Below are 27,360 nucleotides of genomic sequence, written 5' to 3' on the forward strand. Positions count from 1 at the left end.
TGGACATGGGCGAGGACGGGCGGGGGAGGGCGGAGGGAGGAGCCGCCGGCGCTGCCTGACCCCGGCTCAGCCTCCGCGCCTGCGAAACGCGGCCGCTCTCGCAGACGCCCGCTGCCAGGGGAGCGAGTCGCCCCACGGCGACCGGCGGCCTCTCCGCGGAGAGAGGAAAGCTGCGGGCTGCGGCGGCTGCGCGGGCGGGGGGGGTGGTCAGGTGACTCCGGCGGGCCGCCCAAGATGGCGCCCGGCCTGCGGAGCCCGAGCGGGGAGGCTGACTCGTAACCAGGCAGCCGAGGGGCGCGCTGAGGCGGCGGCCGCCCGCGCCGGAGCTCCGCGCTTGTGTCCCTGGGGGCCTCCGGTATATGCGATTACCGGGAAGGGCTATGGTTTTTCTCGGCTGCGCCTGAGGCTCTCGCTGAGGGCAGCAGCCGCCCGGCCATGGCTCTGAGGGAGCTGAAAGTTTGTCTGCTGGGGGTGAGTGCTGCGGGCGGCTCCGCGGGGCCCGGCGGCGGCGGCGGGCAGGGAGGCGGCCGTCCCCGCCCTTGTCTGCCGAGGGGGCTCCCCTGAGGGGCCGCTTCTGGCGGCGGCGAGCTCTGCCGTGCGCGGCGTGCGTGGGGCCGGGCCCGGGGCGGCCAGGGGCCTCCCCGCGCGGCGGGAGGCCTCGCCGGGGCGAGCGTCGCCCCTCTCCTCTCTGCCCCCTTGGAAAGAGAGGCAGAGGGAGCCTGCAAGCCCGGCGTGCTCGTCCCTCTCCCTTGCCCGCTGCTTGGGGCTCCCACTTCCTAAAAACGTTCGGGTCTCCCTTCTCCCCCGAGTGTGGTTTTGGAGGCTCTTGACAGCATTTTTTAGGCTTTGAAAGTGCTCTAAAGGTAGCAGGTAGTGGGAAAGAAAAGGAGACTTCAAGCAAACTGAAGTAGTTTCACAAATCTGGGGGGGAAAAAAATGCGTACTGGCTTGATTTGGTCTGAGAACTTTGGAGAGCTTCTCTTTGAATAGGTCAGATTTTTCTGTCTATATTTTAAACCTACATTGTTTAGAGGGTGACAAGCAGGATTGTTTTCTGCTTCTATGGCTACATTGCCCCTCAGAGAGAAAATTATGTGTTTCTGTGCCTCTTAATGTTATGAAAGTATTTGGGGTAACTGCTAGCTGCTGTTTACTCCACGTTCACTCTACCTGCGAAGTCTCCTGTGATGTGAGGGAAGGAGAATAAGCACCTAGAAAAATTGATCCTTGAACTCTAGACCCAGGAAGTGCATCACTTTTCTCTTTAAGGTTTGCTCTGTTTATTGAAAACTGCAAACACTATAAACTACCGAATTGAGATAATGCATTTCTGTATAGCTTTTTCTTGAGAGGAAAATAACTTGAAAAGATAAACACAAACATATGGGCTGTACCTGAATTTGTTATAGTGTTCATCTTTCAAAAGGTGCAGAGAAATACGTAAAATGAAACAAAACTTTATTTTCAGTGCAGCATTTGGTAATTCTTTTTCCTCAAAACTTTAACAACTCTGGAGATGTCAAAGACCAACTTTTCACTTTACTATGTTGACTAAATCACCATTTAAAATGTCCGGGTGCTATGAAGAGCTATTTCAGTACTAATAATATGCTGTTTCACTCTTAAATATGCCTTCTGTCTCTTGCATTTTCTTTTTACCGTTGAGTTGGTGGTGTGTGTATGTACATGACCTGGTGTTAAGATTTCTTTTGAACTACTCTAAACCTTATGTTTTCTTACTCCATTCTCTCCTCTACATTTGTTTCCCCATAGAGTCGTATTTGAGATGGGCTTCAGGTGTGTCACAGAAGAAACTTCAGGCCTTTCATTAAGCAGGGTGGGACAGCATTAGTCAGAGTTTGAAATGTGTGTCTCACTTGCATAATTTAAGACAGTCAGTTGGCTTGTAGGAATGGAGTAGCATATTCAGTTATTGTCTATTTTACTGAATGCAGTAGAAAGTCTTTCCCTGCTCAAACATCTTTTGTTCAAATACACTTTGTAGCTTTGCAAAAAAAAAAAAAAAAAAAAGCCCTTTCATAAGGGCTTTCATAAGAAGCATGAGTGCAGTCTTTTAAAATCCCCTTTAGAACAATTTGGTTTAATTTGTCAGACAGACCTTTGATTTTTCCACTAAATTAATGTACTTTAAATATTTCAGAATCTCTAACTTCCCTGGGATTATCTACAGGAACATGTTACCTATGTAGAGCATATCACAAGATTTGAGGACAAAGTGAATCAACTGTTTATAGTAACTATTGTCTCTTTCAACTGTTACTGTTCCTTCTCAGGACACTGGTGTGGGCAAGTCAAGCATTGTGTGGAGATTTGTAGAAGACAGCTTTGATCCCAACATCAATCCAACAATAGGGTAAGAAACAGAATAAAGTAAACTTGGCTTATTCAAAACTCAGTTCAAATTATATGAATGTATATTTGCTCCTCCTGATAAGATCATGTGAGGATTCTCAATGTGTGGCAGCTAAATGTGGTAATGAAGACAGCTGTGGTCTTAGCATATGAGCTACCTTAGAAAACCTAGGAATATGTTCTGTGCTTCTGCAATTTCCACTTTCGTGTGTAAGATCTTGACCCATTTCTGTATTGCTAATCTTGGCCAACAAAATCCTATTAGGACTCCAGGGTTATGAATAAATTCTACCGTAGATCCGTCTGTTAAGGGAACAATATTCTTTTGTCATGCACTATTCTTTAATTTCAGAGTCTAATTACTATGAGATTGTTATTCATTTTGTATTCAATTCTTTAAAGAAAAAAAAATAAGGTGGGGAGTAGAAATCTCTTAGGTTTTCAAAGGTAGCTAATATACTAACTTAGGTTGTGGTTCTCTTCATTAATTAGTTTTAACATTATATTTCTATATGTAATGCACATTCTCTTGAGTAACTAAGGAAATTGCTAATGCAGTCAGGCTCATAGCTAAGGGTGTTTGAAAGATGTGCCTCAGAGGAGCAGTATTATTGAGTTTAAATCTTAAAATGTATTGAACATGCGAGGAGTAGTCCTTTGCTGTCTTTCTTGTTTGCTGCGGGTCTTACGGGTTGTTTCGCTCAGAAAGAGGCAGTTCTTTACTCGTGAGAGAACAAGACTTCATGTCATGCCGAGAGCTCAGTATCAAAGTAACTTCCTGCCTCAGGTGCTTTTTTAGTATAGTTTTGACTGAAAAGATCCTGCTGATAAAGATCAGCTGTGTCTCATCCTTTCCTTTTGAAAAAAGTGGTTTTCTTGACATTTTTCTCCCTTCCCCTCCCCCTCTCGCTCTCAAGTTATGATGTACATGCTGTTATTGAATTGCAAGACATCATGTAGGAATTACTCTTTTATTTTAATTTCCCTCTTAAAAGGTAGGCTTTAAGGTAGACTGCTAGATCATTTTGTCAGATCTTCAAGGGTTAAACATTCTTAGTTACTGTCAAATTAGCTGCAGGGGAAGTTCTTTTCTGAAGGAACACAGAACCGGTGTTGAGGATGGTAGCCACTTTGCTTAAGTAGAGGAGCAGGCTGTTCTGAACACGGTTTAGGTTATGCAGAAAGTTACTACTGCCCACAGTGATGCTGATTACAAGCAGAATTCCTTGTTCAGTTAGACACTGTTGAAAGACCCAGTTGTATTGCTTACAAGTTGTGTTAACTGAGAAGTTTGAGACCTTGGTCATCTGTCTTCACTCTCAAGCATCCAGATACTAAAAAAAGAAAAAACTGTTATTTTGGGGGTGGTTGTGTTCAAGACTTTTGAATAGTTGGCTAATTTGGGCATTACACACAGTGGCCCAAAGTTAGTCATTATGTTCATGTATGCAGCTCCTGTCAAAAAAGAAAATTAAAGTCTGCTTAACCTGTAGGTGACTGGATATGATGAGACGGATTTTGCAAATGTGAGGAACATCTCTTTGTTTGGTTAGGATGCTCTGCTCTATATTTAGATGCATGTCACCACCCATCTAGACTTCCTAGGTTAAATCTTAGAGTAATAGAATTTGCATTATATATCCATAAAAGTGACCTGCAGCATCCTCAGTTCTGTCTTCAGATTTTGAATTCTAGAACACTGGGCTTAATGGCTTAGGCTTTGCATATTGGCAAGATCATCTGAAGTTGCAAAGTGAAGACCATCCATGATGCTTCTGTCTGTGCAAAAATTTTCTATAATCAGGGTAAAATTTCGGGATAGTTTTTTCTTTTCAGGAGAGAGGCTGAGACTAGAATGAACATCTTCATCAAATCTTGCTGTCTTCTGCTCCACAGTCTTTTTTTTTTTTTTTTGTCTTGTAGTTTTCTGTTTGGTTGTTGTTGTTGTTAATATAGCAACCTATATATTTGTTGGAGGCAGGAACCCAAAGAGATTGCACGCATGCTTCTCCCCATGGGAAGGGAATGAGGGACGATGAATATCTGTGACAAATATTATGTGATAATTTAGAGCACTGTTCAAAGGTGTTAGCTACTGTGATAATGAGACTAATCTGCAGAATAGAATTTGTCCTCATGGATTCAACGGCAGTATTGGGATTAGAGCAACTAATTCAGTTTCTTGAAGTGACGTAGCTAAGAGATGCAGATTTTAGTCTATCTTAACAAAAATGATTAAATGGTCTGAGCACTTGGTATTTTGGTAGTTTGTTAATAGTAGTATGAATGAATCAAAACTTGTCCAAATGCTGTGACTGTGTGAAGCTCCAGTAAGCTACAGTCAAAGTGTTAAGCAAATTAATTTTGAAACTTTTCTAGACCTTATTTTTATTTCCTGTTCAAGACCAGGAGGTGCAAAGAACAAAGTGGTGACCTGAGAAGGTAGTTGGAAATGTGCTTGGAAAACATTGTAGAGCTTTTATAAAACTAGAGCTCAGAACATTTCTGTGTTTACTCATGGGTCTTTAAGAGAATTTAAGTTATGAGCTTGTTTCCTGTCCTGTTTGTGTTCCTCTTGTAATATCAGAGTAATCGCACTTTGTTGTCATGACTATTTGTGATAAATTCATGATTCAAATTCACCACATGAGCAGCTGTAGAAACCCTACTGGAAATCTTGCGCTTTCAAGATGCTGAGGATGTTTCTTCTTCTTTTGACCAGTAGATATGTCTAGATGTTGTAGATTCTTCCCCAGTCTTTCATTACATCATTGAAAAGAAAATTTGAATGAGCATAAAACTACTTTCAGGTTTATCTTGTTCAAGTAATTACAGTGCTTGCTTTGCTGGGAGAAGCAGCTAGGAAATTTATTAGAGTTACTGTGGACTTTCATACTGGAAGAAGTCAAGCATAGTTACATTTTGGAGGCTTCCATTGACAGGAAGTGATTTTTCTTCATGTGTTTTTTCTTTTTTCTATTGGCATCTGTCACAATGAAAGTTTCCACTTCTCAAAGAGTTTTGAAGCAGAGATTAATCTCTATTTGCAACTACCATTTGGGATGTTTGTGATGTGAATTGGAGCAACAAAACTGCTCAATTGAAATTGGCTATAGAAGAATGTTTTGGTTTATAGAACCAAATAAAATAAGATGTTTTCAGTGAGAATTTATGACCTGGGAATTGTTTCAATATTGGCCAAAAAATTCAGAATTGATGCTGAGCATGCAGTCTTAAGGAAACAGAAGTCCTTGCTGTGCTTTACAACGGATACTCCTTAAACTTTATTTTCCCTTACCCATTGTTAAAATACATCTGGTTAACTGTGTTTAAATGCGTTGTACTTAGACTCTTTATGTCTTCGTAATTAGGCTTCTTTCTCTTCTCTGCAACATTTTATTTGATTTCTTAAAAGCTTTGCACAATGATGCACTTTTTAGCAAACCATCTGAGCTTAAGAAGCGTGTGGTGGGGTTACCTCTTGACAGCAGGAAACTTTGTATAATTGTTCCCCTTATTTTAAATACAGATAGCTGTTTTGTGCTCCTGTAAGATTGAAACATGTCAAAAGACTGCAATTATTAACTAGATGATCTTCATTGGCATCATTAAAATGCATGCCCTGGTAGTATTCAAGATCCAGGAGAAACTGAAGTTCAGCCTCTAATACCTAGCGTTGTAGGTCACACTGAAAGACTTTTGCTGTCTGACTTGAATCTACGCCAAGTTTAGTCTACTGTATGAAGCTCCCTAAAGACCGCCTCTGGAATCCTATCAAATCCAATGTTCAAAACCAACAGTAGACCAAGTTTGTGGATCTGCAGTGTTTTCAAGGGACGGAAATTAAGCATACAAAAGCTCTGTAAGATCATAATGTATGATGTCATGTGCTTAAAAAAAGTTATGGCATCTAGAGTTCCTAGTCTACAAGAATCTGAGTTCAATGTGCGGCTTTTCTAGTGAAAACAGGTACCTACAGGGAACAGATATAGCAAAGTATTCTCTCTAAAAGATTAGGTCTCTGAATTCCTGTTCTTGTGGGAAATATACTGATTCATGTAAAGCAGACTAAATAAAGCATAGAAGTACTTTATGCTGTAGCATATTTAGAAACTTTTGCAAGGGGAGGGAGGGAGGCAGGCTGGAGCATAGGAAGAGAATTTTGATTTTGGTTTGTCTTCTGGAAGTGCAAGACCCCCTGCAGATTCACTGTGCAATGACAGATGAGACTTATACAGAGTGGACAAAACAAGCAAGTTATTCATTATTGATTTCTGTGTCCTCTTAACACCTACAAAATTAGATAGGAATCTCCCTTGCTTTATTCCCAAAAGTGAAATTATCAGTGTTTATCTGAATGCTAGTACAGAGATCTAGAAAAGCTGATACAAAGGGGGAAGGCTTTTTATGTGATCTTTCCTTCAAAATGTTTCCTGTATGCATTTAGGTGAATTGCTGTGGTTACTCTTCTATTTAGGAAGAGAAGTGTGAAGAAGACTGACCACCTGTTATTTTGTGACCATACAATCTTTATTTTCATCAAAAGCTAAGGAAGAATAAATGCTATGAATTAGCATTCTTGTTCCTTCTTGTCTGCTAGTTGAATTTCATCCTCTGAATAGGGCCCTTTGCCTCATTAAGATTTTCATACGTAAAGGCTGAAATTAATCAGCTTTGTGTAGGAAAGCACTTCACTTTTTTGAAATATAAACCTTATTAAAAGTTTATGGTAATAATACTCTAAGAAGGCATTTACATACATTTTTTTCCAGAGCCTCATTTATGACCAAGACTGTACAGTATCAAAATGAGTTGCATAAATTCCTAATCTGGGATACAGCTGGACAAGAGCGGGTAAGTAGAGTCAATATCTTTGATTGCATCTGTGGTAATAGTTTTGGCTACGGTTAGGGAGAAGGGTTCTGCCCCCCCCCCCCCCCCCGGTCTTCCCTGAAGTCGCAATGTGGTCTAGCTTTCCCTCAAGATAGGAGTGATATCAATAATGAAAAATATAAATGAACTTTGCTCTTTAACCATGATGTAAATTAAGAATAGTTTCCTAAAAAGAGAGGCTTATAAAACAAAAGGTTAGTATTAAATTTACTGAAAAGGAGTGGCACTTCAAAAGAAAACAATTAGAAAATAAAATACCAGTAGCTGTCTTTAGCTGCATTTCTAGTTGGGTTTTAAATGCTTAGCTACAGTATTTGCAGTCAGTGAAACTGTTAACATATGAGAATCACAGTGAAATTAATGATCTTGTTTCATTGTACAAATAAGGCCACAATTATGAAGAAGTATACAGCTACAGAAGGCTACTAGCTTGATATGTTCTATTACAGTGTTAGGATTATTGATGTGACTAATGTTATACAGATGTTTGTAGGATGTGGGTTTAGGTGTTCAAAAGTTGCATTTTAGGCAATGTTATGAGTGATAATAGTAAGATCAGTTATTTTGTAAAATCTCTTTGCTTATCTAATAATGCTAGAAACTACATCAAGAAGTCTATTCTGAAATTTGAATTTTAACCTACTAGTCTTTCTTCTCCCTTAATTGGGCTTTGAGCTCTGCAGTATGCACAGTTCTAGGGGGAGGCAACAAAAGCGTTTAAGAAAATGTCTAGTTAAATGAAATCACATTTAATCAGTCTGCATGATTTTAAACTAGAATTTAAAAGGAAAACTTTTCTTGCTGACTAACTTCCTTGCTTATGACTACTAGCAACATTGATGGAAATCATAGTAGTTGTATCAACTGCTGGTTGTATTCTTGCAGTTCAAGTTCTTGACTGTTAATTACTGGCAACTCTTGATTACTCATGGCAACTTTATTCAGAATGTGAGTTAACTGTGACAAAGATAGATGCCCGAGCTGTGCCTGTGAAAAGTCAATTCAGTCAGGTTCGGTTGTTACTCTAGGGTACAAGCTGGCAAATGGAGCTGTACTATTTTCAGGACTGGTTTGAGAAACAATATGCCTGTCTTAGTGTTGTAGAGCCCAAGCTTAAGAAAACATCTTTTAAGAACTCAGTTATCCCTGTGCAGTCACTTGACCTTTCAGAGTCCTGGTGGAGCTGACTTACTAGCTTTTTAGCTTGATAACAGTCTTGCTGGCTCTAAAGCAGCTCAAGAATATCTGTGTTGCATGTCAGTGCTCTAGACTTTGCATGATGATGTATTTCCTCCCAGCAGTGCCATATAAAGCCAACTTACGTGTCAGCGATGTGTCCTGTAGTATGTAAGTTGTCAGAAGTACTGCAATCCTTCCATTACCAGAAGTCAGCACTTGCAGCAGTTTGTCTTAACTGAGCATCCTGGCCTTTCTGAAATGTTACTGCTGGAATGTGAGTCTTCTGAGGGGCAGAGTATGACTTTTGAGAGACTGGTATTCTTGAGCAGAAAGCTTTTTAAACACGCCTGCAACAATTTGGTGGGAAACATGCATTATGTATTATCATTCCATCCGGTTCATTCTAACCATGTTTGCAAGCATTGGGAGAACGCCCTGATTTGGATTCAGCATGCTACAATATGAGGAAGCGTATCTGTAAAAGACTAGCAATTGATGTTGCAACATGTGAAATAGATATTTCGTCTCTTTCTGGTTTTAGAGTTGGAGTGACACCTCTTCAATTTTCTTCCATTCAAGTTTCATGATATTTTTGTTGAGATTGAAAAAGGAAAGATGTCTTACCCAGCTTGTGACTCGAGAGCTGTGGTATCTCTGAAGCTCATGCTCCATGCTTGAGAGAGGAGTCTCTGTGAGGCCCAAATATATCCAAGGAAACCAGTGAAATGGGACCAAGAATTTTTACTTTGAAATAATGCCAGTATCTTCTTAGGTGGTTCTTTCTCCAAAACTTTATAAAAACAGCCCTATCACTTACTGCTAGTCACAATTGATCTATGTACCTGCTTTGTGCTGAAATCTGTGGCAAAGTGTTCTGGATATGGAACCCTTTCCACAATTCATTGTCAGATGTGTTGCATCTGTGGTGATCTGGAATACCAAAAATACCCAAACTCTTCTTGGCACTAAAATTTCTCTGCTGTATGATACGCAATGCACAAAATTCCCAATCCTGGCTTATTTTGGGTAGCCTTTCTAGTTTCCCACTTTCAAAGCCCATCAGCAAATAGTTCTACATTATACTGGGCAATCTTCTGTTATTTAAGACAGTTTTAGGAGTGCCTAACTAGCTTCACTCCAAAGGTGGAATGCACTCATTCACACAGGTCATTTCTCCACATACATGTGCCTTATTTGTTCTGTCATTTCTTTTTCACTGACTAAAGGTGGTAGAAAACTGCTCTTAGCGATTAGGATTTTCCCCTTCTTACCTAACAATCACAAGAGTTTGTAATAATAATTGTATTACATCTTATTAAAAATTTTGTCAAAACACAAATCGGAGGCTGGAGGGTAGATTGAAGTCTTTGAAAAGACAGCAAGAAGGAAAATTCACTGTTTTCTGGTAACATCTGTTTTGTTAATATATTTTATCTGCTGACTGTTCTTAGGTGGAAAAAAGTATCTAAGTGTTAGCAGGCAGGAAATGAGAGTAATACAAAATCAGCAAGTGAAGGTTGGTTTTTTCCCAATGCGAATAGTCAAATAATCAAAAAGCCAGTTTGCCACCAATCCAAGTGGTGGTTTTTCAAATATGTTTCCCTTTACATTTTAGTACTTATGGGGAGGACAGGGATTATGCCCCAACATGAACTGAATGCCTGCCCATGTTTCCCTTTCCCACTATTAAATATCTTTTATATTCTGAACTTTGTCTTCAAAATCCTGTTTTGGAAACAGGATTTGAGAGCCAAATGTAAAAGGTCTGGAATTCTGCTTTATAGTAAGATTTTTAGGATTTATAATATTGCTCTCAGCTGAACTATATTAAGCAAAAGGAAATTGGTGTTTTATTAGAACCAAATAAGCCTTTATGAAAAAAAGCTAAGTTCTATTCATGATTTTTACCCTGAGTAGTAAGATGCACAAAAGGTCTAAATCACATATGCTTACATCAAAAAAGCACATGCAACTTGCTGGGTGCCTCCACTGAGGCTTTTGATTGCTACTTTAGTTGTCTGGTCCTTTTTAAATTAGGAAGTGTCACACTGAATTTCTAAGAAGTTTGATTGATATTTTTGGTGCAACTTTAATCATGTACTGTGTCACTGTGGTTGGGTTTTCTTGTTTTTGTTTTCCTGGATTCATGCAAASATACAGGCCTGGTTTATACGCTGTAAGCTCACTACTAACCAAATGTACCAGCTGTAGATTCAAATCTGAAGATTACAGTAACTTTACTGTAAGTCTTTGATTATCTCATGYGTTCCTTAAAGCTTTAATTGCAGTGAGTCACATAAGTGTAGGTTTTTGCAGTTTTTAGTTTTAAGCATGCTTCTAATTCCTGAGTTTGGAGAAAAACGTAAGCAAAATCCTTAAAATCAGAAGTTAGATTAAGAAGAAACCAACCAGCATATCTAACATTTAAATTATCATCACTTACCATTTTTCAGTAGGGCTAGAGGTTGACACTGACTTGTGGACATTTCAGATCAGTAATAATATATGCTAGTTTTCTTTAAATTTCTTTTTGTCTAAAACCACCGGCATCTCAAAGAAAGAAGCAAGTTCAATTTTGACATCCCGTTGCTCAGTGTTTAAAGTTATGCATATATCCCATGAGTTTTTGTCTATATATAATCTGCAGCCTTTTAAATGACAGATTTTATTCTAGTCAAAATAAGGTCGAACTTGGTCTCTTGGGGTTTTTTTGTTTGTTTGTTTGTTTTATGGTAGGTGCGCTGCTCATCCCAAAACTGTTTGTTCATTGGCCTTTGAAAAACATTACTTTCCTGGAAGTGTTTGTACTCTACTGCACAGCCTCTCTGTAACTGTAAATATAAGTTTTTCACTAATGTGAACTTTAAAGCTAGTTTTCTTTAATATTAATAAGTAAATCACGGAAGTCAGTGAAAGGTCAGAATCATAATCTGGTCTCTCTTTCTCCCAGTTCCGTGCTTTAGCCCCAATGTACTACAGAGGATCAGCCGCAGCCATTATAGTTTATGACATCACGAAAGAGGTATGAAAGCGGATTTTGATCTGGCGGTGCAAATTCTGCTTTACATGTCTGATGGACCAGGCCTAATTCCTTCTGCTTTTTTCTACCAGGAAACTTTCTCAACATTAAAGAACTGGGTGAAAGAACTTCGACAACATGGACCTCCAAACATTGTTGTAGCTATTGCAGGAAATAAGTGTGATCTTAATGATGTAAGGTAAATAATTGTTGACAGTTCAATGCAGGCTTCACTTTAGAAGACAAGCTTATAGTGCTAAATGTTTTTAGATTTCAGAAGGAGTCGGGATTTGTCAAATACTGAAAGGTATAGAGCAGTTTAAGCTGTTTTACATTAACATTGTAGTTTCACAAGAGGTTCAGGCTTGTTCTACTGCTGGATGATTTGTTTATTTTGCCCTTGGTCGGTCTTGCCCACTTCCTCCCCTGTGCTGGCATGAGTATGCATGTGACTTGGCAGTAAATCAGGCTGTAAAATAGATCCAAACTAACCCATTTAAAAATAGGAAAACTGATCCAAGGTTATTTATCTTCCTCACAATATGAACACTTGTTGGCATGACAGAGGTGGGGTAGCAGGGGTAGGAATGAGCAGCTTACACGCAGACAGGAGCACCTCTTCTGGTGGCAGAGCCAAGTTAAACAAGCTTAAACTGCCTGTGAAACTACAGTGTAATGCAAACTGTTTACCTCATTTTATAAGACATACCCCTGTCAGTCTGTAGCACTTCATTTTGTTAGGAAAAACATCAAACCTGTTGGAAAGCATTGTGTAGGTTTTGCTGACTTGCTTGTTCAGGCGCCTTCTGCACCTGCTTAAATATTGTGGTGGAATTGACTGTGGTTGAAATGGTTGCAGGGAGTGGGAAAAGTTCTTGGGAAGAAACTTTATGGATAGCCAAACTTTCAAGAAGGCATGCATTAAAAACAAAAAAAGCCTTCCTCCCCCACACACCCTTTTTTTTTATTGATGCCCTGGTTAAATAAGCCAGAATTCAGAAAGAGGGTGTGTGCAAACCTCATGTAGCATGTGGACTCGTTTTCAGACTTCCTTGGAAAAGGTACCACAGCTGGAGTTTCAAAGGAAACAGATGGTTATGTGTTTAAAGAGCCACTGCAAGGTTGATTCTTAGTCTAGTTCTACAAATCCTTAATACATCTGTTATCTAGTGAGTTCAAATAACTTTGTCAGAAATGGCATGTGTCTCAAACTGAATTAGTATAAAATTACTTAGAAGGCAAATCTAAGATATGCAGTATTAAGTCTCACGCTTGCACTTACTTCTTGGTGCTTAGAAAGCAATGATGTTTGTGATTTATGATGCCCTTCCAGTTACTGAGCAAGATCACTTGTACTTCAGTCAGATGCATATTTGTCACTGATCCAAAGTCTGTGCTTTTGCATGTCTCAATAACCTAAGTCCCCTGTTACTGAAAGCAGCATATATATTCTAGAAATTACATATAATGTGGCATAGGATATATTTCAGTGCCCTTCTCACCCGTTGGTGTCTCGTTTTTTTCCTGTTTAAGGAAATGTACCAGTCGTTATCAATTTGCCTATCTAGAGGGGCCAAATAATTTCTTCACTTCTTGGCTTTATTGTGTGTGCAGTCTGAATATGTTTATAACTATATTTTCATACTGCTGTAAAGTAAATGCTATGCAAATGATCTGTGTAATATTGTGAGATACCTAATTTTGTAAGCAGCTATAGGAAATCCACTCCATTAGATGAATGGTGGAAGTAACATTTGGGGATCTTTCAACAGATTTAACACACTTGTGTGTATGAGGAATAAAGCAACCCTCTTATGACTAACTGCAGACACTAGCACTTGAGAAGCAAACTCCACTGTAATGTTTTCAGATGGATTAAGGCCTTGTTTAGTTTGTTATGATTGTGCTTCAATGATGCTCCTTCCTGAGGGCGGGGAGAGAGCCAAGCAGTAATGTCACAGAGTAAAGGATGAGCCTCAACCTCAGGATGAGGGGGCAGTGTGATGTCAAACAGGTAATACAGAATTGTCATTTAATGAGCCACTTAAGGCTAATCTATCCCTTAAAACTTGGATAATTTTTTTCTGCATTTATTTTTTTTCTTCTTTCTGTTTTTTCAGAGAAGTCATGGAAAAAGATGCTAAAGACTATGCAGATTCCATCCATGCAATATTTGTAGAGACAAGTGCGAAAAATGCAATAAACATTAATGAACTCTTTATAGAAATTAGTAAGTATTCAAACAGTTGATATGTTTTCTTCTGAAAGAAGTTCAAGCAGAAATGTATTTACTATGTTTTGAGGGGGGGGGGTTGTGCTATTTAGGCAAGAATACACTGACCTGAATTTATTACAACCAGTTATGTATTCAAAATTGCAAAATAGGCTGTCTTGATTTTTGGTCAGCCAATGACCTCTAAAGGTTTCTTCAAGGAATTCTAAGCCCACTGTGATGCCGCTGGATACAATAACAAGGGCACTGATGGCAGAAGCCAGTGTCATCTTACTATATCTGTTATTGACTGTTTCAATTAGTACTTCCAAGGTTACGGAAGGGTAAGGAAAGCAAATTGGGGAAGATCCAAACCTTATACATCTGAGAAAAGGAATTAAATTCTCACTCTTAGTGTTTGTACTTGGTTTAGGGCAATGCATTTTTGAGAAACATAATTCAAAAATGCAAGATTATTTTCTGGGAAACAGTAACTATGGTATGTTGATTTTTCCACTAGGTTGGTGTTTTTTTGTTGTTGGGTTTTGTTTTGGTTTGGTTTTTTTGATGCCCTTGTTTTTCAGTTAAATCACAAGTCTTTTCTGCGTCATTCATAAGAGTGGAAAAAAAGTCATCTTTTGAATGAATGAAAAGCAGRCAGTATTCCAAAGTCAATTCCATACAATATTATTTGTAGGGTATGTTTTAGGCAACAGTACCACTATGCAGATATGACAGTTTGATTCTAAAAACAAGATAAACAGCAATCCGTGTGTGTGTATGTATATACATATGCACTATGTCTGCTTAACTTTGAATAGCTCTGCAAACATTTGAGTAAAAGAAAACATAGAGTCCTTGTGAACAGCTGAATTTGTTGAAGCTGATGTAAAAAGTATATGCTGTCGATTAGCTTCCTGATTTATTGACTTAATAGTTGCTTAGAGCAACTCTAAAATTGATCTTGATTAAACTGAAAAAAAATCCCTAAAGCCTTATATTCCTTTCAGAAAAGAACAGTCAACCAGGAATAGTCCACTTGAGACACTGATCAGATGACCAAAGCAGCTATCCTTACAAATCTGTACCTTTGCGCTAACCCTGATGCAGGGGATGTGCTGTGGAAGTGCAGAATGAGATTACAACTCTGAATGAAGAGATTCTAGGTGGTATAGCATCCTGCAGAGTATATTCCCTAGGGGCTTCTATGGCTTAGGTCTCCCCAGTCTAGATTAGCCTGAAGTTTACACTTCAGGTGCAAAATTAGCTTGAAACCACCTTAACTCCTGCTCCCCTGAAACTGCATCTATTAAAGACATAATACAGACTGTTAACTGTTATCCTTCTGTTATGCAGGAATGTCATCATTAATGACATATAATTTATCAAATACACATTTTATATACAAAACAGATATTGAATGCTTAGAATTCGTTTCATGCATAATGCTTGCTATAAATGTTTTTTTCTACCTCCTTGTAGGTCGTAGAATTCCATCAACTGACACCAACCCCCCATCTAGTGGTAAGGGCTTCAAACTTAGAAGACAGCCATCGGTGACAAAGCGCAGCTGCTGTTGACTGATCCCTTAGAAAATCAGACTTGTTTATACAGTAGGTGGTCTTGGAAGTTAATAGTTCATGCTGGGTTTATATTATCAGTCTTAGATCTTTATCTGCTGGTGTTCATACACCCAAGGTCCCACAAAAATGGACCAGTTCATCTGACATCTGTATGCTCGCAGAAAAGACTGCAATCATAATGTCAGCCTGTTTACTTACAAAATGTGTAGTATCTCTTGTATTCAAAGGGAATCCATCATCACTTTTTTGGCCTTGCTTGAAAGGAAGGTGACTATATGGATGGTAGAACTGAATTGTTTAATAGTTTTGTAATCAAGATTTTATGTTTTTTGTAAAAAGGGAAATGAGCACTTTTTTCGGACTTGGGGGTGGGAGGAATCTGTTGAAATTTGAAAGTTAGTCAGATGGCATTTCTTCCTTTTCTTCAGTGAGCCTTATTTTAAATGTAACTGTAGCTAATCCAAAGTATAATGGGACAGTTGGTTTGAGGTGGCTACAAAATAAGCAACTGAAGACAGATAATGAGCAAATCAGTCCATCCAGTCCCCAAATCCCATTTGCACTTTTTATTTAAAGATATTATGCGGGGCAGGGGGAACACAAGCAACAGCTTTTAAACCACGGACAATCTTTTTCACATACTGACTCTAATCACTTTAAGGCAAACTGATATGCTTATAGGCATCTTTCTGTTTTTACAAGCTTTTTTAATATTAAGATGTTGGTAGAAGAAAACCTAGCTGTAGTTCTGACTAAACTAAGTGGTTACTGACTAAAAACAGATGCTGTCAATAGTTCTGGTAAGGTTTAAAAGGTTTGGGGGAAAGCTTTTAACTGCTTGGCATGTGTAAAGTGTTCATATTATATTTATGAGACCAATGTTTAAAATATAAATTATGTAAAAACAGTAAAATAATGCAGTTTTATTCATTCCTTCCATTCCACACCTATGGATAAACTCCTGAGGATCACCACTTTTTTTTCTTTCTCCTGCATATTAGGTCTTGTTTCTGTCAGTGACTTCACCCAGAGGCAGGCTGAAATTCATTCTTTAGATCACATTTGAAAGGGCCAATAGAGGCTACTGTTGGTGCGGTGTGAGGTCTGTCTGAGCAAGTATTCATCTGTGGTGCACCCAGTCTTTCCCGTTTCGGGTGCAAAAATAAAAATAGGAACTAAACTGAAGTCATATGGTAATGTAGATCATTACCTGTTGATTCCTGGGCTTTTTCATCCGTGAGAAATATTTTTAGCAAATCAGCTTTTAGCTTATATTGTGCTGTTTTTAGTTTGCTTTCAATTAAACTATAGATTGACCATACCCTACTGTGCTGTTTTATTTATTTTTATTTTTTTTCCTACCAGCACTAGTGAGGAATTTCTTACTTTCAAAGAAAGAGCTTACTAAACTCAAGTATATACTAAAACATAATTTCTAGCTTTAGTATCAAAATGAACTCATGTTGATGATGCTTGTTCTGTGTGTGTGGTTTGGCTTTCTATCATCTGAAGTACTTTCTCTGAAGAAAGTGTCAAAGAATGAAAGAACTTCTACTTCAGACTAGTTTGTATTATTCAAAATTCTTGTAGAGCTATTCTGGAACAAAACAGTTACACCATTACAGGGAGATTTTGAATAGATCAGTACATTTTAATGGAATTTGGTGACTACATTTTTCATTATGCCCTTTACTTAGGGCTGCATAGCCAAGTATGCCCTTTCTTTGCCACRGTTGTACAGGCTTCGTACATATAGAATGCCCGAGAAGTTTATCTTCATCAAACAAAGGCCATTTGAAGCCCCTTTGGAAACGCTGGGCCTTAACAAAGCATCTCATAGTAGAGACAGATTTATGTTCAGTATTCAGCCTGTTGTATAATATTTTTGTGTGTAATTTGAACCAAATGAATTATTAACAGAAAATGTTGCTACTCGTACAAAATATTTAATGGAAGTATAACTAATAAACAGAATAAGCTTGTTCTTGGGCCTATCATTTTTAATTTAAAAAATGTAGATTAGCAATTGAATGCATAATATTCATAATTATCTGAGCAACTTGCACAGTGAAAGTCATGAAAATCTCTAATTTCTTTGAAAAATCCCACTTTCTCTTCCTGGTAAACTTAAAAAAATAAAAAAAAAAAAAAGTCATCTGCTTACTAAACTAGGTTTAAAAAAACATTTCTGAAGCTAGTTTAAAATAGATCTCAGATATTTTACTCTTGGGACACTTCTGTGTTGCAAAGCAGAATTTCTTTCAAAATGGCAGAAGATTATTTTGGAGTGGCGGTTTGTGTACACTTGACAGTATCAGATCCTACCAGAATCACTTCATAGTCCTGTGTCATCACTACAGATCTCTGACTCCTTTCTGTAACTTCCAAGTTACTGCATTTTGTTTGGGCAAGTTTATAAAAAGATTCTGTATATAGTTACAGTTGGTTCTCTGCAACTACTATGACCTTGCTACCACTTAACTTTCAGTAGCCACATTCTGTCATGTTTTTCTGCAGCAAACCACTGGTGTTCACAATGCTTCAGAAGTCTATTCTGTACCCCAAAACTGGGTGCTTTAGTGTCTTAACTATGATACAGAAAATACTGTGTTTAATAGAGTTTGTTAGTAATAAATCTGGATATTTTCTTGAATTTGGAAATACCATAGTAGGAGAAGTAAAGTCTGGTATCAGAAATATTTTTCATGTGGATTAGTAGAATAAGGAATTTAAAATTTTCTATCTAAACTACTGTTGTCTACTAGCATGGAGTAAAAAATGGACTTTAAGTCTGCTTTCCAGTGAGAGAATAGTTGGTTTAGTAGTATTTGTTCAATCTTTGACTTTAGAAGAAAATCTTTGATGCTAGGCTAGACTGTTAGGTTAGTACTGAGATCCTGGTCTCTTAGCAAATCACAGAATGGTTGAGGTTGGAAGGGACCTCTGGAGATCAACTAGTCCAACGCCCCTGCTCAAGCACGGTCACCTAGAGCAGGTTGCCCAGGATTGTGTCCAGGCAGCTTTTGAATATCTCCAAGGAAGGAGACTCCACAACCTCTCTGGGCAACCTGTTCTAGTGCTCTTTATAAATTTTTCTAAACTATCCTCATTTATTTGATATACACTAGAAATACACTTGTTTAAAAAAAAAAAAAGCTGAAAAAGTGGCATTGGGTCTGGACAGTCTGGCCCTTCTCATATATAACTAAATATTGATGCCTTGTACTCCTTTGTTTTGTTACCAGTTTGGATGGAATGCCTGCCTTCGTCATATCTCTTTGCAATTCTGATCTTGAATTGCTCCAGTTAATGAAAACATGGAAGTGACCAGTATTTCAAATTGTCCAAACTAATGCTTAACAAATAATTAAGGCTTTTAAGAACATGCCTATTTAAAATGGTAGACTGTTGATGTAAGGTTGTTAGGTTTTTTGGGTTTTTTTCCCAGCCAAGATAATGGTTTATTGATCGGTTGGCCATAACTGAAAGCTGAAATGTAGTCTTCCCTGGATGAGACATGCATGTTCATTGTTTCMTTTTTGTTAGAGAAAAAGGATTTCTTCTGTGTTAATTAATTCTATATTAATTAGGCCATCTACTTTTATGTTGCACTAGGCCTGCTGAAATTGGTCATATTTTGTCCCAAAATAGCTTCTGTACTAGGAGATTGATTAGCCTTTGAGTATTTGGAGTGCTGATTATCAACCATTCCAGCTAATTCTTTAATAACATTTTTCTGCTGAGAAGCTGTTGAAAAAGCTCAGGACTTAAATTTTATTCCAGTATATCTTTTTGTTTAATGAACAGAGTTCATTCTAGAGACTAGATTTTGGGATATTCTTAAAGGGAATTAATTGTTGCAAATAATAATAGAAAGGAGAAGTGTCACATATATAGAAAGCTAACAAGGTGCATGTCGTTTTATTGCTCTAGAGCATTTTTATAACTGACAAAATATGACTATTTTGGCTTGTAAACAAGACTGCCTTGCTCCCACAGAAGTTACAGATTTGTGCAAAGACATCATTTGACAAATGTTTAGTTCTTAGGCTTTGGAGCTACTTAAGCATGCTCTCCAAGTTTTGGAGGGTGTCTTCATCTGACTTACTAAATTACAGGAGTGCATTAGCTGACTTGTCAGGTTCTTGATCTGTGTTATATGTAGTTTTGTAGTATATTTTATGTGTACTGAAAATTGGCATACTAAGTGTCTAAATAGGTAAGATCTGCAAGCTTAAATTTAACAAAAGGCAGAAGCATTTAGTGGCCAAATTAATGAAAATCATCATAGGTGCTTTGAAAACTTCTGAGAGAATTCTAACAGCTTTGCTGTTGCCAAGAAGGTAGACACTTCTCCTTTTATATTATTTAATCAATGCTGAAAGACAACGCAATCAAAGCAATGCAGTTTAAATCTCCGCTGACACCAGTGAGACCCTTCCTTTAAGTGCTACTAGTAGTATAGAGGGGCGCTGAATGCAGATTTGAATCTTTTGATGGAAAGTTCAGCATATGTAATAACAGCGTAACGTTACCACATTTACATGTGTAGGAAGAGAGAAATAGAAAAAGACATACCTCCTTACTGCTCTGGAAGTCTGATCCTTTAACTTGGTCAAGAGATGTGGAATTCATTAGGAGTTGTTTTCATTCATAGGTGGTTAAAGCTTCATTTTAATTTATCAGAAAAGAATTTAGGTTGAATATCTTGCAAGGTTAAATATTGGCCTCAACAAGCATTTTATGTTAATCCTAAACTCTTCCTTTAACATTTTGCTTTGCCTTAACATTTGAAGTTTTTTTTCAGTGATAGGTGAATGACTTCCCTCCTTGTGAAACTGTCCTTAGTGTTTAAGGATGGGATGGTCTATTTGTGGTGTGCTGTATCAGCAATCTGCAAAGACTGTCTTGGGAACTGATGATTTACAGGACAGAAGTGTCCAGCTGGATGACTAGCCACCCTGCAGTAAGCCTCATTTATAAGTAGCAATAACTAAATAAAAGGGGGGGCGGGGAGCAATCATAGCAGATGTCAGACATGGCAAGAATCTGAGTTATTCACTGATTTAAACTTCTCTACTGCCTATTCATTTTCTTTAAAATACAAAAAAAAAAACCCCTTCAGGTATCTCTTGAATGCTTGAAACATCTAAAAAGAGGTTCATCTGCTCATGGCAAGAGATAAGGATAAACTTTATTAATTTTTTGCAGGAAGTAGTTTTACAGCAATGTGAGAGTCGGTTCCTCAGAGCACGAGAATTGTGTGCCTGAAACTAAATTACTGGAAGATCTGTATAAAATTCTCGAAAGAAAACAGATACACTTATGTTCAGATCACATCCCTAGTAATGTTAGGCAACAGATGATTGATGTATAGAAATAAGATGGTGGTGTGAATTATCAATTTAAGATAGAAATGTAGGGCTTTAATATTAAAAACAAAGTCAGCTGTTTCCTTTCAGAGGACTGCCTTGTCATATGGCTCCAGCCTGTGAGAAGAAACAAGCTTGAAGCCACATCTTTGTTTCTCATATAAGAATTCAGGTGCTAAAACATATTTCTCTATAATCTTTAGGCCTTCTGACAACTATGCCTGGTTATATTAAAAAAGAAAAAGAAAAAAAGAAAAGAAAAAAAAACCTTTTCATCTTCTGGAGGCCTTGACAATTTGAATGTGAGCCCTTTCTTGGTCAGTCAGAATAGCAAATGCTTGACTTAGTAATGCTTGTTTAATCTTTCCAAACTTTATCCATAAGGTGTCACAGATAAATCTTTCAAGGGATATAAGAATCATTCCTGAAACCCAAGTGTATTGATGGGCTTCATCTGAGATATCAAACTGATTCTAGAGTCAGCTTTACCCCACCCTCAAGCCCTGAGTTTCTAACATAGTATTGTCAGAATGTACACAGTTATTTAAAAATACTTAAAAGTTGCTGAGAGTTATTTGGTGCTTCCTACTTTATATGGGAAATGGAGGGAGTGGGCAGAACTTATCCCCCTAAAAATTGGTACAGTCTTTGCTGAAATTGCTCTCATTCTAGAATAATTTTAAAAAAAAAAAAAAAAAGATTCCCAGAAGAAAATGCTGGCTTCCCCATTACATCACCCTGCCAGCTGGGGTTTTTAAAGTCTTGAATAAATTCATTGTTAGTTTTTTAAGCAAGAAGCCAGTTACCTTTGTAAGGTTACTCTTGTCCTTTGAGAAGCTTGGATTTTTCTTTACTTCATTCCTGTTAATGTTTTTGCATATGTACTGTGGATGAACAAACCAACTGGTACTCCTTTTCTAATGTTAAAGGATACAGACCACTTTTTCCTGTGTTGTCATTCCCTTCATTTTTGTTCAGGTGTGTTATTCCGTCCGTTTGTTGCACTTGGATATACTACAACTCTTGACCTCACCACAGATTCACTGCTACTTTCTTGCCTCACTTTTTACTCATGTTAAAATATGTATTTCCTATTATTAAAACTATTATGTTTTCTTTAAATCTATTATGCTTTCTTGACAATTTGTACTTTGTTTCCTTATGGGATTTAGCCAACAAAAGGTGGCAAGTGTCTTTCTTTTTTCTCAAAGGTTCTAGAAGTATCTGCCACAGCAGCAAATATTTGTAAACAAAATGGGAATTCATTAGTACAGCCTTGTGAAACTGTTATGAAAACATAGCTGCTGAACCACATACCACTAGTATATGATACCAGATAACAAAGGCTAAAAGCACACTCCCTGGGAGAAATAAATTGTAAGGCTCTGTTAACATAATTTCAACTCTAAATTATGACTTCCTTTTTTTGAATTCCTATTTCTGCATATAGTGTATCCAGCGTTGAAACTGCAACACACTATGAACTCATGTGAGACAGCTATAGAAATGTGATCCATTTCTGTGTAAGACACTTAAGACTTCTTGGCAATCTCTTCTGTCTCCTCTTCCCCCCCCCCCCCCCAAGTAAAATGAAGAAGGAAAAAAAAAAATCATTCTGAAGGTTTCTAAACAAGAAAGTGAAGCATTTGCATTTGTGTTTTCAGGGCACAAAAATAACCTGATAAGCGTATAGCTTTTGCAATGTAATAAATGTYTCCTGTAAAACTAAGTAGGAAGGTTAACTTTGTATCAGCAGTTCTTGCCCCTCTTAAGAATGTTCTGCCTTTTCATTGTAGTATTAGGTTTAACCTGCTACAAGGGTTGAAAGGTCTGTGCCTTCTTATTATAGTATCTATTATTAAAACAAACTTAAGCCGCTCAAAGTTACAGAGCACTTGCAGCACTGTAAAATGCACAAATTTACAACCATTGCTTCACTGCATGAAATGTAGTCAGATTACTAGTGATGAAATATTGTAGTGATGAATTCCTAAGCTTATGAATGTTTTGAGACTTTTTTTTAGTCTTCTCTTGGGCTGGTCCCAAGAGTGTGTACAGGTTTATCTGTATTGTTGGTTTGTAGATGCTAATGAAACCAGACTTCTGTTCTCTTCTTTTTGTTTGTATTGTTACACTCCCATATAGTGCATAGAATGCCAATAAAGAATTGGGCATAATGTAAGCAGCCTTTTCAGCTTAAGCATTCATAATAAACTTTTATAACATGCTAATAACATGCTAAATCATTACCAGTCTGATGTATTGTGCAAAAAAGGTGTAAACATTTTATTAATAAAAAGCTTTGTTTATAATTGTGCTGGTTTTGTTTATAAATGGTTCCCAAATTCTCAGCATCTTCAAAAATAGTCTGTGAAGTAATAGAGAAAAGGAATGTAAGCAATACTAAGGCAGAAATGAATCTAAGTGATAATTCAAATAGCTGTTTTCTAAAAGCACTGACTACTGGACATTCAGAAACTGCAGCTTTTTCCTCATTTATGTATACACAAAGACAAAAGACAAACTTGTACAAAAAGGGGACGGGGAAAAATAGCAAAGAGAATGCAGCTTTTGTCTAACACTTCCTTTCATTGCAGCATGGTGTCGGCGACACTGCAGGCCACACACAGTCTTGTGAACTAGTGCAAGGCCTGACAAATCCTACCAGGGTCAAGTTATTCAATACATTGCTTTTTGCTTAGACTTCATCAAAAGTGAGGTTCTTGACTGTTCAGACCAGGTTTCTGTCAGTCAAAACTGTAAAGAGATTTTAATTTCTGTGTAGCGTTTTGGGGGTTGTCTTGCTGGGGAGATCCTTTCTTGTTTCCTAATACTTACAGTCAACTTTTTTTTTTAATTTGGTGGTTATGTGTAGCACAAAAATATTGATTTGGCTAGAGTTATCTCACTTGTCTGAGATGATGCTTCAAGGATGTAGTTTTCTCATCTAAACGTGTGATACGAGTCAAACATATTTAGTCAATAGCAGCCTTCAAAAGAAAAGCATAAATAAGCAAAAATATCCCATTTCTGATACTGCTATTTCACGAGATGAGAACTTGCACCTAAGTTACAGTTCCGTGTCTTTCTACTAAGCAACTGGCTGCAGTTCATGTGCAGGAACAGACACTGATCTCTTTTTACCACAGACCTGGAATAGTTTATTTTAAATGTATTGTTCAGTGTCTGCTGTTTCTAAAATGTCCTTTTAGATGCATGTAAACTGCTTTGAAGAGTGTCAAATTAATTTGTGTAAGGAATATGAATGTGCTTACAAGGGTGCATAGGAAAATGTGCTAGAATAGGAAACATTTACATGTGTTTGCATATGGCAGCTAGATAACTAAATGCAAACCACCTGATTTGTGCATAGAATGAGCGAATACAGTGTTTCATGTGGCTCAAGTCTCACAGCTTTTAAGGTAAAGTTTTTTAGCAGATGGAAGTGTCATTTAAAATTGTTCTAATACAAAGCCTCAGATGCAGTTCAAAGTCTCCCTGTAGCACTCATCCCTAATATTTCCTCCTATTTATCAAAAACGCACCCTGGCAAGAAGTTGTCTTTTAGCCTTGTTGTTGCTGAATAGTTAATAAAGTGAGGATTGTATTTTGTACCTGATAAGGATGAAGTATTGCAGGTGGCTTTGGTGCCTGCCCATTTCAATTAATCTGATCTGCCCAGTACTAAATATCACACATTACAAACTACACTCATAAGTAAATAAGGTTCCTGTTAGATTTTAAATTTTCAGCTTTGAGTAAACACTGTGTTTTGCTTCATAAAAGTTTTAGCCTGGATGGAGATGTAGGAGAGCCCTTCAAATGCAAGCACATAAGTCAAAGCTGCCAGTTAATGTAAGATGATACAACTTCGCAAACCCTTTAAGATATGGATCATTGCATGCGTAAGGGTGAACTTTGAGGAAGAAGCAGAACTTTGAAAGGTCTGGGCAGCAACACTGAGCAGTTGTTTACTTTGGGAATTTTATTGTATATGATTATATGTTATGTAAGGTTTCCTCTGTCTTGTTCCTCATCGTTAGTTTCCAATTAACTCGCAGCTATGTATAAAGCTTATCTTTTTCTGCCAATGAGAATGTTTATGGACTCGGAACGCCTAGCTCAGTGAGAGAATCTGTTTATAAAAATAAAACAATCTAAGAGATTACATGGAAGAAGATAATCTTTCCAGAGTATCAGCCAAAGAAAACTGTACTCCAAAGCATAACAACAAACAATTATCTCGTGATTTGAAATCTAATTAAATGTTATGGCATAATCTGTAGTTTATAGTATAAATGAAACCCCCACAAGTAGCAGCAATACTAAGCCAGGAACATCCTAAGCTTCGAATCTGATTAACCAAGGAAAGTAGAATATCAGGGACCTGAAAAAAACTAGCTGAAAAAAAAAAAAAGCCCTGTGTTGTAGCCAGGAGACTCTACAAATAACTAACATGAGTTGTTCTTGGTTGCTTGTGTCGGAGCATTTTTTTGAGCTGGTACCAGGATTGCTACATAAACATCCAGGGTCGTAGTGAGTTTTGGCCTCAAAGCCCAGGTCTGTGCTCCAGATCAGCGCGTGGGAGCGGCCGTATCCAGAGTGTGATCAAAACCAAGGGCCTGTCGTGTGCTGATGGCTCTTAGAGAGAGGTGACCTGAGCATCAGAAAGATGCAGGCAGGAGCTCAGGTACCTCTCCCTGACATCCCCCAAGAGAGGGATTGTGGCTGGTGGTGCGGCCTGAGACCCGACTCGAGTGCTCTGTTCGCAGCTTTGCCCTGTGCGCACTGACTCGGCGCAGGCAGCTCCCGCAGAGCGAGTGCCGTCGGCAGGGCTGCGATGCAGAGGACGTTGTTGTACCCACCCAGAGGTGCCCTGTTGTCCAGGACCGTCGAAGGGGATGTGAACAACGTCGCTCTATCTGTTTGCTGTCAGATATCCCCGACAGGCGCGTGGAGCGTGGCTCAGGGCCTGGGCAGTAAGTGACGTAGCAGGTACCTGGACTGGCGGCTGCCTAGCTGGGAGACGGGTCGCTGCCTCTGGCCAGGGAAGGGTCTCCCTGGGCCCGCAGTTCTCGGCTCCCTGGAGGTAAGTCCCTCCGCCTAGTTTTCGTGCGCGTGGAACGAGTGGTTTAGTGGTTGGAGCGCTGCCCTGGCACGCTTCAAGAGCGTAGCTGCATCCCCCAAAGCCCGTCTGCCCCTTGGGGCCGGGGGCTTGGATGCGTGCCGAGCGAGAGCAGGGCTTTGCGGCCGGGCTCTGCCCCTTCACTGGACGTTGCCTGCCGCGGGCCTGTGCGCTGTTCTGCCAACAGCATGCGTGAACCAGGCGTGGAGACTGCGGAACAAAAAAAAAACATCTCCAGAGCAATCTGTGGAAAATAATCCCTTTTCCTCATCTTTCTTTTGTAAACTGAAAGAGTTTGGGGTGGTGGTTTTATCTCTTTGTTGTTACTACTTCCCTTTACTTTTCTTTCATTTTCTCCCCAGCAGTTTTTTCCACTTTTTTTTTTCCCCCAGCATTATGTGACCATCTTTTCCCCAATATAGAGAAGGAATTTAAGGAAGAAAAGCAGCAAGTTATTTGAGCATATTGATATGCACCACTAAAGCTCACACCTATTAGTCCTGATGTATTGGCTAACAGAGTTATCAGGTTTCATTTGCATTATGCAAAACCAAGAGTTATACAAAATACATATGTAGTTTTTTCATGCAGAATCACAGGTATCGCAGGGGAAAAAAAAAAGACAAAACAGCATTTGAGGTGGTTAAGCAGACTTGTTGAAAAATGAGGGACGAGAGCAGCTGAAGTGTTGAGATGTGGTATAAATACTACAGATGTGCTTTTGCAGGCTTCCTTACAGCATTGAATGTCACCATCCCATTTAGTGGTGTTAACATATACATCAGTCATTTGCCATTGCTGTTATTGCCAGAATTTAGAACTCTTTTGTTATGAATTCCAGATCTTTTTAGCCCCATACACATTTTTTGCAATTGTATGTATGAATTAAAATAACATTCATGATATAAAGAACCTGTGTGTGGGTGAGTTACACTGTGCATCATGCATCAGTGGTGTGATAAAACGGATTTTCAGAATCTTCTGTTACTATCATGGTTTTATTCACGTTTTATCTTTTTGCTAATCGACCTTGTTAGGACTTACTCTAACATACCTGTATGCTTTAAGAGTCACTATAGTTGATCTATGTCAATATGCCTTTTTCTTTTTTTGGTAAATGTAGTTATTTCCTCCCCGAGTCTTACATGTCCAAAGTCCAAAATAGGCAACCCAGTTGCCTATTTAAACTTTTTTGTATATAAATCATCAGTTTTTAAGACCCATTACGTTTCTGCTAGTACCATGGACATCCTGAAGTGCTGCTTCATTAAGTGTTACACCCCGCTGAACTTGACGTCTTACAAGATTGCTTTCTAAAGCTCTTTTAGAAGGCTTGAAACCGTGTGATATTTGAAGTGTAGCGCTGTTGTAACTACAGTGGCCTGGGGACATCAGTAAAGCAGCACTTGTATTAGACCAACCTGTAATTCTAAAAGCTATTCTAAATCATGCTGTAGAGAGGGAAAAAATAAACGTGTGTTTTTTCATTGACTTAGGGGGAGCCTTAAAACCGCTAAGGTGACCCGAGAGCGTGTTTTATTCCTTAAAAAGTCGGTCCCCCCTGTCGCCGCTTTCCAGCAGCGTGTGCGCGGCGCGGCGCTGCG

General features: G+C 38.5%; 1 protein-coding gene across 2 annotated transcripts; it reads left to right on the top strand.

Moving 5' to 3' along the window:
- Positions 1 to 9: 9 nt before the first annotated feature.
- RAB22A (RAB22A, member RAS oncogene family) lies at positions 10 to 16,580 on the top strand. Of its 2 annotated transcripts, XM_026073569.1 has the most exons (8): positions 10 to 471; positions 2,295 to 2,374; positions 7,146 to 7,227; positions 11,396 to 11,467; positions 11,557 to 11,663; positions 13,585 to 13,694; positions 15,159 to 15,289; positions 16,261 to 16,580. In XM_026073569.1, the coding sequence occupies exons 1-7, from the start codon at positions 436 to 438 to the stop codon at positions 15,254 to 15,256; spliced, it is 585 nt and encodes a 194-aa protein (XP_025929354.1). In that variant the 5' UTR covers positions 10 to 435; the 3' UTR covers positions 15,257 to 15,289; positions 16,261 to 16,580. The 2 variants fall into 2 exon arrangements, with proteins under 2 accessions (XP_025929354.1, XP_025929433.1); XM_026073648.1 differs by lacking the exons at positions 10 to 471; positions 2,295 to 2,374; positions 7,146 to 7,227 and adding an exon at positions 10,549 to 10,687 and having other exon boundaries at positions 15,159 to 16,580.
- The last annotated feature ends 10,780 nt before the right edge of the window (positions 16,581 to 27,360 follow it).

This window comes from Apteryx rowi, unplaced genomic scaffold (assembly GCF_003343035.1).
Source record: "Apteryx rowi isolate R43461 unplaced genomic scaffold, aptRow1 scaffold_0, whole genome shotgun sequence".
NCBI classification, from domain to species: Eukaryota; Metazoa; Chordata; class Aves; order Apterygiformes; family Apterygidae; genus Apteryx; species Apteryx rowi.